The 21,279-nt window shown below is 45.7% G+C and overlaps 1 protein-coding gene across 1 annotated transcript in view; it reads right to left on the reverse strand.

Annotated features, from left to right (window-relative positions):
• oca2 (oculocutaneous albinism II) overlaps window positions 1-21,279 on the reverse strand; it is a 331,959-nt gene that overhangs the window by 302,824 nt on the left and 7,856 nt on the right. Inside the window, exons 2-3 of the mRNA XM_078221469.1 lie at window positions 17,946-18,003; window positions 12,288-12,360 (exon numbers count right to left, since the gene is read on the reverse strand). Coding sequence (XP_078077595.1) covers window positions 12,288-12,360; window positions 17,946-18,003 — 131 coding nt within the window. The remainder of the gene's footprint in view (window positions 1-12,287; window positions 12,361-17,945; window positions 18,004-21,279) is intronic.

Here is a 21,279-nt window from a genome sequence, read left to right on the forward strand (position 1 = left end):
CCTTCTTCTGCACTGTAGGGATTCTATGATCTCTCCCAAAAGACAGCAGCTCCAACATCCCCTCAGTCTTGCACAGTTTTGTCAACTTATATTATTGTGCTCAGGCAGAACATGAACTCACAAACAACTAACTCGAGCAACAGTGCTTCCAACTGAGCCCGGGTAGACAATAAGAAATAGGAGCAGGAGTATATGGTCACTCAAGCCTTTTCCACCATTCAATATGATCATGCCTAATCTTCTACCTCAACTTCAACCTCCCATAATATCTCCATAGCCCTCAGATTTGTTTTACTGTTCAAAAGTTTATCAATCTGAGTTTTGAACATACCTATCATTTGAGGCTGGAATTTTCACTCCCAGACCAGGAACGCAGAGTCGAGGGAATTCCCAGCTCCATGAACCCGGCTCCTGAAAGCTGTCCTGGAAGTTCTGAATCTCGTACTGGAAGGGGTAGGTGTTAATTAGAGTTGAACTAACCTGTGCCCCTCCATTCCACTCCCCAACCCCACACCCCCCATGAGCGTTTATAGCACCTGTGCCTAGTTAGTGCCAAGTCATGCCAACCCAGGCCCCCTATCCACACCCTTTGTCCTTTCACCCTCCATGCCAACTCCATCATGAGCAGACTTCAGGATTCATGCTGAGAGAAAACAAAATAAAGTTCTAAGAGTCTATTAATGAATCCACTGTTTAAAAACAAACTTTCTCCTTGATAAAATTCCAGTCACGACATTGAAATTCCTTCAACTACCTAATCCCTTATACCAACAAGCATTTGTATTCACAGCCCCAGACAGCTTTTTTTTAATTTAAAGGCCAGGGGAATTAAATCTCTTGACACCTTGACAGTTCCAATGAACTTTGTCAGTTCCTTTGACAGCTCAAAGGAGATCGATAGTTCCACTGACCTTATCCACTTTTTACACACATTGATGTATACTTTCAACAATTATAAGGGAACCTTACCTCTCCCAAAGGGTACATTACCTCCTTCAAAGGTATATCTGGACCTATCCAAAAGAATACACTAGCCCTTCAAAAGAGTACCCTACCTCTAAAGAACTCAGCTAACTTTAGATTTCTCCCCATAGGCTGAAGGTGCACAAGTCATGTTTTGGATAACCAACTAGCCAAAATTTGATCTAACTGAAGGCAACTGCACTTTAACATGCTCCCATCATCAAATCTGCCAATGCGATCGAGAGCAGAAACTCCCGGCCAGGGTGTTTGCTGTGGGCAAAAGTGGCAAATTGAATAAGTTTACATTGGATTTGATTGCAATTGAGCGGGGACCTGTCACTGACAACAGAATAGGAGGGCTTTTAAAACCAAAACAAACAGAAGCTGGAACTGGTGGAAGTGTACAGTAAGGAGCGCACAGCTGATACAACAACATCTGTAAAAAGAAAGGGCAATTTAATGCTTTTCGGTGCTCAGTCTTTGTCCAAACAAAAGTGTGCGTACATGAAACTTAGCATCTCCCATTTAAGGAAAGGTGTAGTGGCACTGGAGACAGTCCAGAGGAGGTTCAACAGACTGATTCCAGAAATGAGGGGTTTGTCGTATGAAGAGAGATTGAACAGTTTAGGCCGATACTCTCTGGAATTTAGAAGAATGAGGGGCGATCAAATTGAGGTATGCAAGATGATAAAAGGTATGGATAAGGTAGACGTGGAACGGATGCTTCTGCTGGTGGGGCATTCTAGGATGAGAGGTCATAGTCTTAAGATAAGGGATAGCAAATTTAAAAGAGAGTGGAGGAGAAACTACTTCTCCCAAAGGGTTGTGAATCTGTGGAATTCGCTGCCCCAAAGTGTGGTGGATGCTGGGACAGTGAGTAAATTTAAGGAGGTGTTAGACAGATTTTTAATTGGTGATGGGTTGAAGGGTTATGGGGAGAAGGCAGGAAAATGGGGATGAGGAGCATATCAGCCATGATCGAATGGCAGAGCAGACTCGATGCAATGAATGGTCTAATTCTGCTCCAATATCTTATGAACTTATGAACTGATACTTTTATAAAATCAACACGTGCCTGGAAAATAAAAACAGTCAACGTTGCCAAACACTCAGAAGGTCAGGCAGCAACTTTGGAGAGACAAAGGCGGGAACTTTCCAGCCGTTCATGCCAGCGGAATTCACCAGTCCCGCTGCAGCGAGCGGAGATTTGGCCGAGGGCCGAATTCTCCATCCTCGCTGGCAGCGCTGGTGCGGGGGGACGGAAATGACCAGAAATTTTCAGCCAAAGAGAGCCAGCCTTTCAGGTATTTGATAATCCTTTTGTGACCTCCTTTGAAATGAGGATTGCAGAAGCGAATGAGTCAGATCTCTGAATGTTATCGTGTTGAATTTGTGTTCCGTGGGGCAAACCCAAATGAACTGGCGGGTTCCAGGAGTCCAAAATAAATGAAGGTCCAAATGGGAGCAGCTTGATCTCCGAACACTAATTAAAATGGGAATTTGTGTCTCCTGCGCCACGATAACAAAAATTATCAACCAATTTTCATACATCAGGCAGTCAGCATGTTTATCGGGCTCACTGTTGGGTAATGCAACTGCCAAACATTAATAGAGTTGGCCGGTGCAGTATGTACTGGCTGATAGGATGTCTCCTCATAACAACAACCATCACAGTGCCTGGAATGTCATAAATCATCCCAACGCACTTCACAGGAGCCGAATCCAACAAAAATTTGACACTGAATCATAGAATCATCATCGAATCATAGAATCCCTACAGTGCAGAAGGAGGCCATTTGGCCCATTGAGTCTGCACCAACAACAATCCCACCCTATCCCCGTAACCCCACACATTTACCCCGCTAATCCTCCCGAAACTAGGATCAATTTAGCATGGCCAATCAACCTAACCCGCAGATCTTTGGGCTGTGGGAGGAAACCGGAGCGCCCGGTGTCACTTAACCAGATATTGGGAGAGATGATCGAAAGCTTGGCCATGAAAGCAAAGGACGATTAGGAGGAAATTTGATAGCACCACTCAAAACAGGAACCAATTTCAATTGGAATAAATAAGGAAATGCTGATTGCAATGTCTGAAGTATACGAAAGCGAATGGTATTTGCTACCAAATAAACCTGTTGGACTTTAACCTGGTGTTGTTAAAACTCTTACTGTGTTCACCCCAGTCCAACGCCGGCATCTCCACATCATGAAGTATTGATAACCAGAAGACACAGATTTAAGGAGATTGATTTGATTTGATTTATTATCACATGTATTAGTATACAATGAAAAGTATTGTTTCTTGCGTGCTATACAGACAAAGCATACCGCTCATAGAGAAGGAAATGAGAGAGTGCAGAATGTAGTGTTACAGTCATAGCTAGGGTATAGAGAAAGGTCAACTTAATGCAAAGTAAGTCCATTCAAAAGTCTGAAGGCAGCAGGGAAGAAGCTGTTCTTGAGTCAGCTGGTATGTGACCTCAGACTGTCGTATCTTTTTCCCGACCGAAGAAGGTGGAAGAGAGAATGTCCGGGGGTGCATGGGGTCTTTAATTATGCTGGCTGCTTTGCCGAGGCAGCGGGAAGTGTAGACAGAGTCAATGGATAGGAGGCTGGTGTGCGTGATGGATTCACGACCTTTTGTAGTTTCTTGCAGTCTTGGGCAGAGCAAGAGCTATACCAAGCTGTGATATAACCAGAAAGAATGCTTTCTATGGTGCATCTGTAAAAGTGGGTGAGAGATTGGCAAAAGATCTAAGGGTGTCACGAGGAAACATTGTTTTGCACAGAGAAGGGTGGTCTGGAATGCAATGCCCAGGAGGGTGTTTGGAAACAGATTCAACAAAGTGCTAGCATTCAAAAGAAAATTGGACAAAGGCTTGAAGAGAAAAATAAATGTACAGATCTATGAGAAAAGAGCAGGGCAGTGGGATTAACTGGATAACTCTTGCAAAGAGCTGGCGCAGGCCCACAGGCCCCTTCTCTGTTGTATGACACTATGTTCTGTCATTTCCAATTGCATTGTCAATTGCATTGAGCTTCGATCTCAAGCACCACTGTACTCGGATCGAGAGAGTTAAAATTACAGCTGTCAGTCACCCTCCTTGGCCTCCTCAGCATAAAGCCATTGAAATAAATACAGTAAAATTTACAGACTGCAGCGATCGTCATAAGGCCAAATGTCCAGGAATAGCTTCAGTTAGCAATCTGTACGCAGTGCACGAAACAAGAAGTCGCATTATCCAGTGCCAATGATTCTTAAAGGGTTGCACATCTGGCTCGCAGGCAATCAGCGTCACAGTTGCTTAGTTATCGCACTCTCTGCTCGCCAGGCCTCAGTGCTAGTGGCAGTGAGCATCACATTTACATCCCTGGAGAGAGCTATAACAGCTTATTTATGGCTTGTTCTCCCAGTGGGTTTGTGAAGGCTGCTGAAGCCAAATATAGACATTCAGACAGCCACCTTGTTCAATTAATTTGGGTTTCCCAAATATAACTTTTTTTTTTGAAAGGCCAGGCACCGGGTGACTAGAATTGCACATTAGTTGCAAAAAAAATCCAGTGAGGTTTCAAAACACTTTGGCAAACTGTTCCGAAGCGCACTTTGTTGATTAGGAAATACTTTTTAAAGCGGTTTTGCCTTGCGCAGCCCTTCAGTCAAAGAACAAAGAACAGTACAGCACAGGAACAGGCCCTTCGGCCCACCAAGCCTGCACCGATCACATTGTCCTATCTAGACCAACCGCCTGTAGCCCTCTATACCCCGCTTGTTCATGTGTCTATCCAGATAAGTCTTAAATGTCACTAACATGGGGGACAACACGGTGGCACAATGGTTAGCACTACTACCTCACAGCACCAGGGAACTAGGTTCGATTCCTGGCTTGGGTCACTGTCTATGCAGAGTTTGCACGTTCTCCCCGTGTCTGCATGGGTTTCCTCCATGTGCTCTGGTTTCCTCCCACGCTCCGAAAATGGGCGGGTTAGGTTGATTGGACATGCTAAATTAATCCTTAGTGTCCTGGGATGCGATAGGTTAGAGAGATTAGCAGGGGATAGGGCCGATAGGGCTAAATCTGTGGGGTTATGGGGATAGGGCTTGGGTGGGATTGTTGTCCGTGCAGGCTCGATGGGCCGAATGGCCTCCTTCTGCACTGCAGGACTCTATGTTTCTATGATTCTAACACGTCTGCCTCAACCACCTCACTTGGCAGTGCATTCTCGGCCCCCACCACCCTCTGTGTAATAAACTTCCCCTGCAGATCTCCACTGAACCTTTCCCCCGCTTACCTTGAACTTGTGCCTCCTTGTAGTTGTCATATCTGCTCTGGGAGAAAGCTTCCAACTGTTCACCTTATCTATGTCCTTATCTGTGTCATCTGAAACAGAGCTGGGAGTTCCCCTTCCAAACACCAAGGTAGAAAAAAGTGTAAAAACCTCATAGTTTTGCAGTCGATGTGATACAACCCAAAAGAAATTATGGTCAGAGTGACTGCATGGATCCAAATTTATTTTATGATTTAAGTACGGAGACAGTGAAGCAGTACTTTATTGCATTAGCAAATAACTAAACGCCCAGTGAAATGCCTAAATAAGATGCCCTAAGAGTTGCTCTTCCTAAAGATAAGCTATCAGTAAGTTATGTTGGTCTAACTCAGGTGTATCTTTGTTCAGTAAATTTCCAAAGGTGGAATCATAGCATTCATAGAATCATACAGCGCAGCAGAGGCCCATCAGCCCATCGAGTCTGCACTGACACATTAGAAACACCTGAACTCCCACCTAATCCCATCTGCCAGCACTTGGCCCATAGCCCTGAATGTTATGATGTACCAAGTGCTCATCTAGATACTTTTTAAAGGATATGAGGCAACTCACCTCTACCACCCTCCCAGGCAGTGTGTCCCAGACCGCCACTACCCTCTATGGGTAAAAAGTTTTTTCCTCAGATCCACCCTAAACCTCCTGCCTCTCATCTTGAGTGCAAAGAAGGTTCATCAGGATGTCACCTGATCTTGAGTGCATTAGCAATGAGGAGAGGTTGAATAAACTAGGATTGTTTTCACTGGAAAGACGGAGGCTGAGGGGAGATCTGATAGAGGTCGACAAAATTATGAGAGGCATAGACAAAGTGGATAGTCAGAGGCTTTTTCCCCAGGGTGGAAGTGTCAATTACAAGGGGACACAAGTTCAAGGTGAGAGGGGGAAAGTTTAAGGGAAGTGTGCAGGGAAGTTTTTCACGCAGAGAGTGGTGGGTGCCTGGAACGCGCTACCAGAGGAGGTGGTGGAAGCAGGCACAATAACAACATTTAAGAGGCATCTGGATGGGTACACGAATAGGGAGAGAATAGAGGGATATGAACCAAGTAAGGGCTGAAGAGTTTTTTTTGTTTAGTTAGGGCATCATGATCGGCACAGGCTTGGAGGGCCGAAGGGCCTGTTCCAAAGCTGTACTTTTCTTTGTTCTTTGAACCTATGTCCCCTTGTGACTGACCCTTCAACTAAGGGGAACAGCTACTCCTTATCCACCCTGTCCATGCTCCTCATAATCTTGTATACCTCGATCAGGTCTCCCCTCAGTCTTCTCTGCTCCGACAAAAACAACCCAAGCCTATCCAACCTCTCTTCATAACTTAAATGTTCCATCTCAGGCAGCATCCTGATGAATCTCATTTGCACCCCCTCCAGTGCAATCATATCCATCCTATCATGTGGCAACCAGAACTACACACAATACTCTAGCTGTGGCCTTACCAAAGTTCTATACAATGCATTGGCGGAAATTGAATGAGGCCACCCAGTCCATAATGATGCTATCGCTTCCCCCTGGATCTTTAATGCATTTCCCTGCTCTTTACAAATACAAATCCAGTCCGCCTTTAAGTGACATTAAAGCCACTGCTTCGATTGCCACTTGACTACTAGATCCAGCTTCATTTAACGATCTGAATACATGCGGTGAAACATTACTTAATGCATCAGCTAGTAACAATAGAACTAATGTATAAATGAGACATTGAAGGGGTTTGGTTACAATTTCCAGATCCTAATAATGCTAGGTGTAAGAAAAACCTTGGACCTGCCCTTTTCATTCTTCAGGTGACAATCCCCAGTTTTCGCCCCCTTGTTATTAATTGTCCAACCAACGGAAAAAATCTTTCACCATCTACCCACTCAAAACCATCCATTATTTAAAAAGAAACTTCTTTTAGGTCTACCACTTCATATTGTCAGTTTCAACAAAACAGCTTTCTAATGTTGTCTTTCTTCATAACCATAACCTTTCAATCTTAGTATCATTCTTGTAAACCTCCAATAAATCTTGTTAGCGTGGCTCCAATATTATTTTTGTTATGGGGTGCCCAGGACTGCTTGTAATACTCCAACTATGCCTTAAGCAATCTTTCAGACCAATTTAACATCAATTCCTTCTGTGTTCAATGTCCCTCTAAACAAAATTGAATATCATGGAATCCCTACGGTGCAAAAGGAGCCCATTCGGCCCATGGAGTCTGCACTGACCACAATCCCACCCAGGCCCTATTCTCGTAACCCCACATATTTACCCTGCTAATCCCCTGACGCTAAGGGGCAATTTAGCATGACCAATCAACCTAACCCGCACATCTTTGGACTGTGGGAGGAAAACCAGAGCACCCAGAGGAAACCCACGTAGACATGGGGAGAACGTGTAGACTCCACACAGACAGTGACCCGAGGCTGGAATTGAACCGGGTCCCTGAACTGTGAGGCAACAGTGCTAACCACTGTGCCACCGCTATGCCATTTGAATTTCTTCTGGTTTTCTTCTACCTACACTCTTTGAAGGATTAAGTATCCACAGCTCTGTTCTTCCATTCTAGCTGCACAGCCTTCCATTGTGTTTTCCCTTCCCAAAATGTAACACTGCACGATTCCCTGCATTGAATTTCACTGCCATTTATGTGCCCACTAATACAAACCTGTTTATGTGCCCTTACAATCTTACCACCCCTTCCACTAACGTAATATTATCAGCAAGCTTTGGCATCATTTACTTTGTCATTCTGTCTAAATCATTTAAATAAATCGTGACTTGTTGGTACAGAACTTGACTATTGCTGAAAAAAGAGACACGCTGTGGAAGCTTTTCATCTTACACTCATCAGGACAGATTCGCAAGAATATCAAATCTCAAAGCGAACAAAAAAAAATTGCATGAGAAAAGGGCGCTGATTGGTTGGTAAGTGGAGTCAGGTTGGTAGATGTATTGCCATGGAGAATGCACCAGAGAATAGTTAACAGCTAAGCTTTTGTTTAAATTCAAACCAGGCCAGTCAACCCTGATTGTTCAAGGTATTACCATGGGGGAATGAGCCAGTGCATGGCTGTTCCCCCAAGCTTTTCTTTCGTTGAAAAAGGCACAATGTTGGGACATGTTCTTTCAGTTTGCACAGGACAGGACCCTGTGTGTAACTGTATGTAGCTCCAGCACATGTAAGTGAACCTCACTGCAGCCTGACTAATCTTAAATTGGTTGTAAGTCTAATTCTTAGCGCAATCAGCATTGTTTAGTGAGTGTTATCCAATCATGGAATCACATGTGATGTTGGACTCTGTTCTGAGTTTGGCAAGTATGGGCTGGTTAGAATCAATGAATCCCTGAAGTGCAGAAGGCCATTTGGCCCATCAATTCTATACTGACCGCAACCCCACCCAGGCCCTATTCCCATAAGCCCACACATTTACCCTGCTAATCCCCGTGACACTAAGGGTCATTTTGGCATGGCCCGCACATCTTTGGACTCTGGGAGGAAACCAGAGCACCCGGAGAAAACGCACACAGACAGGGGGATACGTGCAGACTCCGCACAGACAGTGGCTGAGGCTGGATTTGAACCCGGGTCCCTGGCATTGTGAGGCAGCAGTGCTAACCACTGTGCCACCGTGCCGGCCAGTTGAGTGTGGTCAGTACTTCATCTGTTGTCAAAGGGACACATAGTTGGATACAATCCACTAGTCATTGGGGTGTATGACCTACATACCTGGCATCATCCTGTCACTGAAATTCATATACCACACTATTCATTTGGATGGTACGCAGAGCGTCTTTTTGGCTTGACGGCAAAGTCAAGTGCAGAATACCAATTGTGTTACTAATCATAGGATCCCTACAGTGCAGAAGGAGACCATTTGGACCATCGAGTCTGCACCAACTTTCTGACATAGTTACTAAGGCCCTCTCCTGTGCCCTATCCCTGTAACCCCACACATTTACCATGGCTAATCCCATCTAACCTAAACATCTTGGGACATTGAGGGGCTATTTAGCATGACCAATCCACCTAATCTACATATCTTTGGACTGTGGGAGGAAACTGCAGCACCCGCAGGAAACCCACGCAGACACGGGGAGAACATGCAAACTCCACACAGATAGTCACCCAAGGCTGGAATCAAACTAAGGCCCCTGGTGCTGTGAGGCAGCAGTGCTAACCAGTGTTCCACTGTGCTGCCCTACTAATGCATAGTAGCAGAATGAAACAGCTAACACCAACAACCAATTTAAGATTATCAGTCGGACTTGCAGTATGGCTCAAAGTAACTTCATTGCAGTGTTAATGTAAGCCTACTTGTGACACTAATAAATAAAGCGTTAAAAAAATACTTACATGTGCTAGAAGCTACATATCTTCACACGCAGGGCCTTTGTAAACGGAAAGAGCCTATCCATGCATCACACCTTTTTTCAACCAAGCGCGAGTTTTGGGGACAGCCATTCTCTGACTCATTCCCCATCGCAATGCCTTGACCAGTAGGGGACAACCTGCCTGGTTGAAGTTAAACAAAAGCTTAGCAGTTAACTGTTCCCTGATGCATTCTCCATGACAATGCTTCTACCAATCAGATGTCCACGTGCCAACCAATAAGCACATTCTTCAAATGCAATGTAAATTGGTGTCTGCTTTGAGATTTGGCAGCATGTTTCTTTCTTCAGGAATTTATATGAATGTAAAACAAAAAAGCTCTTGTCTTTTTTTGCACATAAAACTTGCCGCTTTGATGCAAAACTATGGAGAGGAGATGGGGAGTTCTAAAAAGTAGTCATGGATGAACCACCTTGCACCACCTTCAACTACCTGTTCTCGAAACCACCGAATGTCTCTTCAATAAAATAGGATGGTTTCTATAATTGGTGGTCGATTTGCAGTGAAGGTTTTATGCCCCAGCAACAAGGGCGGCATGGTGGCACAGTGGTTAGCACTGCTGCTTTACAGAGGCAGGGACCCGGGTTCAATTCCGGGCTTGGGTGACTGTCTTGAGGAGTCTGCATGTTCTCCCCGTGTCTGCATGGGTTTCCTCCGGGAGCTCCAGTTTCCTCCTGAAGTCCAAAGATGTGTGGGTTAGGTTGATTGGCCGTGCTAAATTGCCCCTTAATGTCAAGGGGATCAGGAGGGTAAATATGTGGGATTACAGGGACAGGACCTGGGTGGGATTATTGTCGGTACAGGCTCGATGGGCCAAATGGCCTCCTTCTGCAGTGTAAATTCTATGATGATTCTATGAAGTTAAAAATCTATCCCCGCCACATCCTCAATCTATTACATGACTTTCGCAGTTTAAGCAACATGTTAAAAATGGGAGTAGCGTAATTTCTTTATTAGGTAGAGGCTTATCCTCCGGATATGTTCCATGATTACAGAGCTGCTGCATGGTGCCAGGCTGATTACTGACACATCATTGATCGGTGGGAAACAGTGGGCGAGAAGTTTTCTAACTTAATACATTTTATGGAGATATACTGAGCGTGCTTTCCACCAATTGTGGGCAATGTTAGGGAGTTCTAAGAAGTTTTCATGGATGAACCAACTTGCACAAATATCACACGGATTTAATTGCACAATTTGGAAATTCTGATAGAGAAATTGGGGGGTGCTGTGGCACAAATGAGTAGTGTCCCTGCCTCTGAGCCAGAAGCTCCGTGCTCGAGTCCCACTCCAGCACTTGATGGCCAGGGAAGGTGCGTTCATAACGCGGTCAAACAGGTTGGGCGTGTCAACCTGCCAGTCCTTCCAAATACGCCAGTGGCTGGCGGTAAGACCGGGAGAAACTCCTGGTCAGCCACGCTTGATGTGGAGTGGCGCCCCCTCATGCTATAAGCCTCTGGCGACAGGCTAGTGACCTGTTCCAGGAATCACTCGCTATAGAAACAGACAAAAGTCTGCCTTAGTGCCCCATTAGATGCGGGAAGAGAATCGGACGGAGTTGAAGCAGAGAAATTGGGAAATGACTTAAACATGTGCTAGATTTTTCGACTGCTGAGCACAATCCACTGGTGACTAATGTTTGAGCAACAGAAGGTATGGAATTCCCTTCTTATTGTGTGTTGCAAATTCATGAGGTAGATTCCCCCCCATCTTCAAGCAGCTGGTGCTAATAACTGTCATTATAAACCTTCACAGTTTGGTAAAACATATCAGGGAAGTCTTGTCAGCGTTGCTTAAACCGAGGAACATCGTTGAAACCCGTGACAGGGAAAGGCGTGAAAAAAATTAAAATAAACATCTCCCTAAGCCAAATCACCAGGGACCCAGGTTCGATTCCCAGCTTGGGTCAATGTCTGTGTGGAGTTTACACGTTCTCCCCGTGTCTGCGTGGGTTTCCTCCGGGTGCTCCGGTTTCCTCCCACAGTCCGAAAGACGTGCTGGTTAGGTGCATGGGCCATGCTAAATTCTCCTTCAGTGTACCCAAACAGGCGCAGGAGTGTGACGACTAGGGGATCATAGAATCATAGAAACCCTACAGTGCAGAAGGAGGCCATTCGGCCCATCGAGTTTGCACCGACCACAATCCCACCCAGGCCCTACCCCCACATATTTACCCGCTAATCCCTCTAACCTACGCATCCCAGGACTCTAAGGGGCAATTTTTAACCTGGCCAATCAACCTAACCCGCACATCTTTGGCCTGTGGGAGGAAACCGGAGCACCCGGAGGAAACCCACGCAGACACGAGGAGAATGTGCAAACTCCACACAGACAGTGACCCGAGCCGGGAATCGAACCCAGGACCTTGGAGCTGTGAAGCAGCAGTGCTAACCACTGTGCTACCGTGCCGCCCCGGGATTTTCACAGTAACTTCATTGCGATGTTAATGTCGGCCTACTTGTGACACTAATAAATAAACTTTAAACTTAAACAAATCATTAATCGAATAGTGTTTTACCAGACTTCTTCCAAGTAGGTATTATGGCCTTTAGTTTAATCACTGTGCCGTCACATCCATAATGGGTATAGCACAAGATGCAGAATCAAATGAGTAATTGTATTGGAAAAGGATACATTTGCCTTCCAATGGCGAAACAATTATCATTTGTCTAGGGTTCCCGTGATCTGGATAAGAGCTAAATAAAACCTGAAATAATTATAAAATGAAGCAGTTGTAAACCATTTACATTTCAGTTCAACAGCTAACAACAACTTTTATTTATATAGCACCTTTCCCATTATAAACATGCCAAGCTTGCCAAGCTTCCCATTATAAACATGCCAAACATGCCAAGAATAAAAGGGAGTCACTTTAGAACAGAGATGAGGAGAAATTTCTTCAGCCAGAGAGTGGTGGGTCTGTGGAATTCATTGCCACAGAGGGCTGTGGAGGCCGAGACGTTGAGCGTCTTCAAGACAGAAATTGATAAATTCTTGATTTCTCGAGGAATTAAGGGCTATGGGGAGAGAGCGGGTAAATGGAGTTGAAATCAACCATGATTGAATGGTGGAGTGGACTCGATGGGCCGAATGGCCTTACTTCCGCTCCTATGTCTTATGGTCTTATGGTCTTAAGCTTCTTCCCAGGAGCACTTATAAAACAAAGCATCACACCGAACCACTGAAAGCGATATAATGTCAGGTCACCTGAAGTTTGGTCAGAGACGTAGATTTTAAATGAAGGAGGAATGTGAGATAGAGACGTGGAGGGTTGTACAAAGAACAAAGAAAATTACAGCACAGGAACAGGACCTTCGGCCCTCCAAGCCTGCACCAACCATGCTGTCCGACTTAACTAAAACCCCCTACCCTTCCGGGGACCATATCCCTCTATTCTCATCCTATTCATGTATTTGTCAAGACGCCCCTTAAAAGTCACTAGCGTATCCGCCTCCACTATCTCCCCCGGCAAAAGGTTCCAGGCTCCCACCACCTTCTGTGTAAAAAATCTGCCTCATACATGTAGAGAAGGAATTCCAGAGCTTAGGGCCCAGGCGGCTAGAGCAATTAAAAATCAGAGACGTTCAAGAGGCCAGAATTAGAGGAGTGCAGATACCTCTAAGGGTTATGGGGGTGGAGAAGATTACAGAGATAGGGAGGGGTTGGGGGAATGGAGAGATTTGAGAACAAGATGGGGAATTTAATAGTCAAGACATGTTTGTCAGGGACCCAAGGTAGGTCAGTGAGCACAGGGATTTTGTTTTGATTTATTATTGTCACATGTATTGATATACAGTGAGCGGCATGGTGGCATAGTGGTTAACACTGCTGCCTCACAGGGCCAGGGACCTGGGTTCAATTCTGCCCGTGGGCGAATGTCTGTGTGGAGTTTGCACGTTCTCCCTGTGGGTTTCCTCTGGGTGCTCCGGTTTCCTCTCACAGTCCAAAGATGTACAGATTAATTTGATTAGCCGTACGAAATTGCCCCTGAGTGTTGGGGGGATTAGCAGGGTAAATATGTGGGATTACAGGAATAGGGCCTGGGTAAGATGGTTGCCAGTGCAGGCTTGATGGGCCAAATGGCCTCCAGCTGCACTGTAGGGACTCTATGAAAAGTATTGTTTCTTGTGCGCTATACAGACAAAGCACACCGTTAGAGTTTTAGGGGAACGGGACTTGATAACAGTTACCACACTGGCCTTCAGTGGGGTTTTGGATTATCTCAAGTTTGCAGAAGGGAGAATGTGGGAGACCAGCTAACTGTGCATGGGAATGAGGGTTTCAGCAGCAGATGAGCTGAGACAGGGGTGAAGTCAGGCACTGTTGGGGAGCCAGAAATCATCTTAATGAGGTTGGAAAATCACCTCAGGGCCATACATGGCCAAGGGCAGGATTTACCGCATAACCCACATGGTGGCAGGAGGAAGCCTGCCACTAGCTGGCAACAGGATCTTCCGGTCTTGCCATTGTCCACAGGGTTTCCTGTTGAATGCACCCCTCGCCACTGGGAAAGCTGCGGTGGCGGAGGGTGAAGGATGGTAGTTAACATCATACTGTTGACTGTTATGGGTGGCACGGTGGCACAGTGGTTAGCACTGCTGCTTCAAAGCGCCAGGGACCCGGGTTCGATTCCCGGCTTGGATCACTGTCTGTGTGGAGTTTGCACATTCTCCCCATGTCTGCATGGGTTTCCTCCGGGTGTTCCGGTTTCCTCCCACAGTCCAAAGATGTGCAGGTTAGGTTGATTGGCTCTGCTAAATTGCCCCTAGTGTCAGGGGATTAGCAGGGTAAATGTGTGGGGTTACGGGAATAGGGCCTGGGTGGGATTGCAGTCGGTGCAGACTCGATGGGCCAAATAGCCTCCTTCTGCACTGTAGGGATTCTATGTTCCGTGACCTTTGGTGGGATTTTCCAGCCGTTCCCACCAGCAGGGTCCTTCGGTCCCGCCGATAGCCGAACCGCAGCGGATGAACAACGGGAAACTCCATTGACAATGATGGGACTGGAAAATCCTGCCACTGACCAATGGTGGACAGCCTCCAATGCCACAAAACATGCCACGGGGGGACTGGAAAATCCTGCCCTCTGGTTCTCTTTGCATTGGTGCTGCCTGACTTCCTGAGCATTTCCAGCATTTTACATTTTTATTTCAAATTTCCAATAACTATAGTATTTGTAGTTTTGTGCACCATATGTTATCACCTAAATGCAGGTTTTTTTTATTCATTTGTGGGACATGGGCATTGCTGGCTGGCCAGCATTTATTGCCCATCCCTAGTTGCCCTTGAACTGAGTGGCTCCCTCGGCCATTTCAGAGGGCAGTTGAGAGTCAACCACAACAGGTGTTAACCTGTTTATTTCATTTCCAATAAAATAACAGAAAAAGTAATATAATACATTAATAAATCCATAATATCCACAGTAATTCTTCTATCTCCTATTTTAATATATGTCAATCTATTTATCTAGTTGATTTAATAATGGCAGAAGAAATAATGCTTTATCGTCAACGGTAATGTTTAAGCTTATCTTCCCTCCAATTTTAAAGTCTCTTCCTATTTCAGGGACTGAAGTCATTGTTGAGATTGGTTGTTGGATTTAAATTTATTCCCTATGGATTCTGCCCAATATTGTGAGCTGAATCAAACATCTCGGCCCAATACACATCAATCACATGCAGTCATTACTCCATTCCTCCCTTTTTTCCCACATCATAAATTCCAATATCCAGCCGCAAGAGGTGATCTGTTTGAAAACGCACTGAGCTTTAAGTCCAGCTGAACCTCTAGGGTTGCCATCTGCCCAGGACATCTCTGCGAGCAACGTGGTAGGTAGCACGAGGCACAATAGTTAGCACTGCTGCCTCATAGCGACAGGGACCAGCCTTGGGTGACGTCTCTGTGGAGTCTGCACATTCTCCCCCGTGTTTGCGTCGGTTTCCTCTCGGTGCTCCGGTTTCCTCCCACGCTCCAAAGATCATAGAATCCCGACAGTGCAGAAGGAGGCCATTCGGCCCATTGAGTCTGTACCAACCACAATCCCACCCAGGCCGTATTCCCATAACCCCACACATTTACCCTGCTGATCCCCCTGGGCCAATCAACCTAAGCCACACACCTTTGCACTGTGGGAGGAAACCGGAGCACCCGGAGGAAACCCACACAGGCACGGGGAGAAAGTGCAAACTCCAAACACAGACAGTGACCCGAGACCAAAGTTGAACCTGGATCCCTGGCGCTGTGAGGCAACAGTGCTAACCACTGTGCCAGTGTACCGCCTGGTTGTGCAGGTTAGGTGGACAGGCCATGCTAAATTTCCCCTTAGTGTCCCAAGATGTGCGGGATGATCCCAGGAATGGTAGGCCTGACATACGATGAACGTCTGAGGATCGTGGGATTATATTCATTGGAGTTTAGGAGGTTGAGGGGAGATCTAATAGAAACTTACAAGATAATGAACGGCTTAGATAGGATGGACGTAGGGAAGTTGTTTCCATTAGCAGGGGAGACTAGGACGCGGGGGCACAGCCTTAGAATAAAAGGGAGTCACTTTAGAACAGAGATGAGGAGAAATTTCTTCAGCCAGAGAGTGGTAGGTCTGTGGAATTCATTGCCACAGAGGGCTGTGGAGGCCGAGACATTGAGCGTCTTCAAGACAGAAATTGATAAATTCTTGATTTCTCGAGGAATTAAGGGCTATGGGGAGAGAGCGGGTAAATGGAGTTGAAATCAACCATGATTGAATGGTGGAGTGGACTCGATGGGCCAAATGGCCTTACTTCCGCTCCTATGTCTTATGGTCTTATGGTCTTATAGTTGGATTAGCCATGGTAAATCAAGAAACCCCAACAAGGCAAGCCATCGGCGTGACACTGAATGCCATGGGGAGGCAGCGGCATTGGGTATTGTTACTGGAGTATAATCTGGAGACCCAGGGTGACACTCTGGGGACCTGGGTTCAAATCCCACTAAGACAGGTGGCGGAGGTGTCTTATAAACTTATCTGCTTCACAGATGCACTTGAGGAAAGGTTGTGGAAGAACCACTAGCACATTTTAACTCTAATAAGACTCCTAGTTAGTCTCACCCATCTGTGATGGTCAGGAAGCTTAATTGAGCCTTTGCACCCTCTATTGCCCATCCCTAATTGCCCTTCAACTTGTTAGGCCATTTAAGCGTCAACCATTCTTGAGCCACTTGTCAGCCAGACCAGGTAAGGACGGCAGATTTCCCTCCATAAACGACATTAGTGAACCAGATGGGCTTTTACAACAAGTGATTCATAATCATCATTAGATTTTTATTGAACTCAAGCTTCACCCTCTGCCATGGTGGGATTTGAACCCAGGACCTCAGAGCATTGCCCTGGGTCTCCGGGTCGCTAGTCCAGTGACAATGAGTAGTTTATCAATTGGTCATCTTGGGAATGGATTTTTCTGCCAGCATTCAGGTATTTACGTGTGAAGTTCCTACGTTCGTCCCTATTTTGACTTGATTTATTATTGTCACATTTATAGGGATACAGTGAAGAGAATTGTTTCTTGCGCGCTATACAGACAAAGCATACCGTTCATAGAGAAGGAAAGGAGAGAGTGCAGAATGTAGTGTTACAGTCATAGCTAGGGTGTAGAGAAAGATCAGCTTAATATAAGATAGGTCTATTCAAAAACCTGATGACTGCCTTGAAGAAGCTGTTCTTGGTATTTGATCTCAGACTTTTGTATCTTTTTCCTGACGGAAGAAGGTGCAAGAGAGAATGTCCAGGGTGCACGGGATCCTTGATTATGCTGGATGCTTTTCTGAGGCAACGGGAAGTGTAGACAGAGTCAGTCGATGGGAGGCTGGTTTGCGTGATGGACTGGGCTACATTCATAACCCTTCGTGGTCTCTTGCAGTCTTGGTCAGAGCAGGAGCCATACCCAAGCTGTGATACATCCGGAAAGGATGCTTGCTACAGTGCATCTGTAAAAGTTGGTGAAAGCCGTAGCAAACATGCCGAATTTCCCTATCCTCCTGAGAAGAAGCTGGCAGTACAACCATGCAACAACTTACATTTACATAGCACCTTTCACGTAATGAAGCATCCCAAGCCACTTCACAGGAGTGTGATCAGACAACACAGTGATGCATTAAGCAACTCGCATTCCCAAATTACAATGCCCGTCTGAGAATAGTAACAGTGGCCTTAATTAACTGTGTTTGTGCTTAGTTACTGCTTTTACTCATGCAAGCAACCAAAGGAAAGCTAACTAAAACTGGCTCGACATGAAATAATAGAAAACAGAGCACCTACTGAGCAAACAACTACGAAGATAAAAAGGCTGGAAATCTTCAGGAATCTTAAAACACATCTGCAAAAAGAAGAAACAAATAAAAGAGATGTAAATATAGACACAGTCAACAGTCTATGTCCAAATGACTCCGATTGACATTAACGCAGTCTAAATCTGATTTTAAAAGAATGTAAGTTATCCTAAAACCTTCACCGATTATATAGACAGACCGGATTATTTTGATCTTGGAATTCAGGAACAGGGAAAGATGGTTAATACCCACTGTTTCACCACTTCAGGAGATCATTGATGATCAATGACCTAACTACACAAAGCACCTTTCACCACAGTTTTTTAAAACCCTGTGTTTACAAAAATCTTTCAATCTCAGATCTAAAATTTACAACTATTCTGGCATTATTTGTCACAGAATCCCTAAAGTGCAGATTCGGCCCATCGAGTCTACACTGACTCTCTGACAGAACATCTTTCCCAGCCCCCCCCCCCCCCCCGCCACCACCCCCGCCCTATCCCTGTAACCCCACACATTTAACCCACTAATCTCCCTAGCCTACACATCCTGGGACACTAAAGGGCAATTTATCATGGCCAATCAACCTAACCCCGCACATCTTTGGACTGTGGAGGAAACCGGAGCACCCGGAGGAAACCCACTCAGACATGGGGAGGACGTGCAGACTCCACGCGGACAGTCACCAAAGGCCGGAATTGAACCCGGGTCCCTGGCGCTGTGAGGCAGCAGTGCTAACCACTGCGCCACTGTGTGTAGAAGAGAGTTCCATAAATTGCATTGCACTTTGGGAGGAATTTAATGCCAACGGAATATCCCACCGATGGAAATGGATGGAAAATCCTGCCCAGTGTTTCCCACTAAATGTATCAGTACTAATTACCTTAATTACTCATTGTGGTCGCGAATTCCACATTCTAACCAAGCTCTAGGTGAAGGAAATTTGCGACTATTTTGTATTTAGAAACATAGAAACCCTACAGTGTAGAAGGAGGCCATTCGGCCCATCGAGTCTGCACCGACCACAATCCCACCCAGGCCCTACCCCCACATATTTACCCGCTAATCCCTCTAACCTACGCATCCCAGGACTCTAAGGGGCAATTTTTAACCTGGCCAATCAACCTAACCCGCACATCTTTGGACTGTGGGAGGAAACCGGAGCACCCGGAGGAAACCCACGCAGACACGAGGAGAATGTGCAAACTCCACACAGACAGTGACCCGAGCTGGGAATCGAACCCAGGACCCTGGAGCTGTGAAGCAGCAGTGCTAACCACTGTGCTACCGTGCCGCCCTAATTATGGCCATACTTTGGATCCCTCCCACAAGTTGAAATAAACCCCCCCATCGTACACATTTGAACGGTTATTTCCCAGTGGGAACCCCACTAGAAACAGGACTAGCAAAAGAAATTACAGTAACAGCATGTGGCTTGTCACTCTCACCTCAGTATCCCAAAGGTTCTCTTTCACAAGAAGAAGAAAATATTTTCAACCCCATGACGAGGGTGAAAACTTTTTTTTTAATGAATTCATGGGACATGGGCGTCGCTGGCAGAGCCAGCCTTTATTGCCCATCCCTAACCGGCCTTGAAGGGGCAGTTAAGAGTCAACCACATTGCTATGGTTCTGGAGTGACATGTAGGCCAGGCCAGATAAAGATGGCAGATTTCCTTCCTACAAGGACATTAAGTGAACTTTGGTCATTATCACACTTTTAAGTCTGGAGTTTTATTGAATCTAAAATTCACCATCTACAATGGCAGGATTCACATCTGGGACCTCAGAGCATTACTCTGGACCTCTGGATTACTAGTCCAGTGACAATACCAATATATCCCTGCTTTCCCCAAGGGATCAGATCTAATAATCTGTGCAAAATCTATCCAGTTTAAATATTACAAGTAACAGAAGTGGAGCATATGTCTTTTGTGTGACCAACTGTTGAAGCTAACGTTTTGGCAATTGAAGTCTTTATCTTTTGTTAATTCAAGGCTTCCCCTCGTGTGTGTACATGCATGCACAAATACTACTGCAGTCTTGAATAGCTCAAAGGCTGGTTGTAGAGGACGGCATTTTCCAGGGGTTCTCGCTGGCAGGATTTTCCAGTGCTGTTGACGGCGATTCCCAACCACGGGTTGCCCAGCAGCAGAGGGGCAAACAATGGAAAACTCCGTTGATCATGGCGGGACTGGAAGATCCCATTACCGGCCAATGGTGAGCCATCGCAAAATGTGTCGCAGGGATATGGAAAATCCCACCCTCCCAATTTGAAAACATTTGATTTGATTTATTATTGTCACATGTATTGGTATACAGTGAAAAATATTGTTTTCTGCATGCTATATAGACAAAGCATATCGTTCATAGAGAGGGAAATGAGAGAGTGCAGAATGTAGTGTTACAGTCATAGCTAGGGTGCAGAGAAAGATCAACTTAGTTGAGAGGTAGGTCCATTCAAAAGTCTGATGGCAGCAGGGAAGAAGCTATTCTTGAGTCAGTTGGTACGTGACCTCTGACTTCTGTATCTTTTTCCCAACGGAAGAAGGTGGAAGAGATTATATCTGGGGTGCGTGAGGTCCTTAATTATGCTGGCTGCTTTGCCGAGGCAGCGGGAAGTGTAGACAGAGTCAATGGATGGGAGACTGGTTTGTGTGATGGATTGGGCTACATTCACGACCTTTTGTGGTTTCTTGCGGTCTTGGGCAGAGCAGGAGCCATACCAAGCTGTGATACAACCAGAAAGAATGCTTTCTGTGGTGCATCTGCAAAGGTTGGTGAGAGTTGCAGCTGACATGCCAAATTTCCTTAGTCTTCGGAGAAAGTAGAGGCGTTGTTGGGCCTTCTTAACTATAGTGTCGACATGGGGGGTCCAGGACAGGTTGTTGGTGATCTGGACATGTAAAAACCTGAAGCTCTCGACCATTTCTACTTCATCCCCGTTAATGTGGAGAGGGACATGTTCTCCACTACGCTTCCTGAAGTCGCTGACTCACTTTATTGAGGTACAGCTGTATTTCCAATGGCCTCCCCAAACTAATCTGTTCATCCGGTTAGCAGTTTCTGCTCTACACCTGTTTTGCACTCACTCAGCACTTCCCCGCTCAGCTGCCTCTGAGCTTACACATTATTGACTTACAACTCTTCACCACAGTCAATTGCTATCACATCTCGTGGCGACAACATCCAGCTAACGACAGTTCCTTGCTGAAACCTTCCTCAGCGGAATAAATGCTGTTCCAGAACACAATTGGTGAAATCTAATATTCAGCGATTATTTTCATGCTGGAAGTCACAGGACTGTTCACTTTGCTGACGCGG

Source organism: Mustelus asterias, chromosome 10 (genome assembly GCF_964213995.1).
Source record: "Mustelus asterias chromosome 10, sMusAst1.hap1.1, whole genome shotgun sequence".
Lineage (NCBI taxonomy): Eukaryota > Metazoa > Chordata > Chondrichthyes > Carcharhiniformes > Triakidae > Mustelus > Mustelus asterias.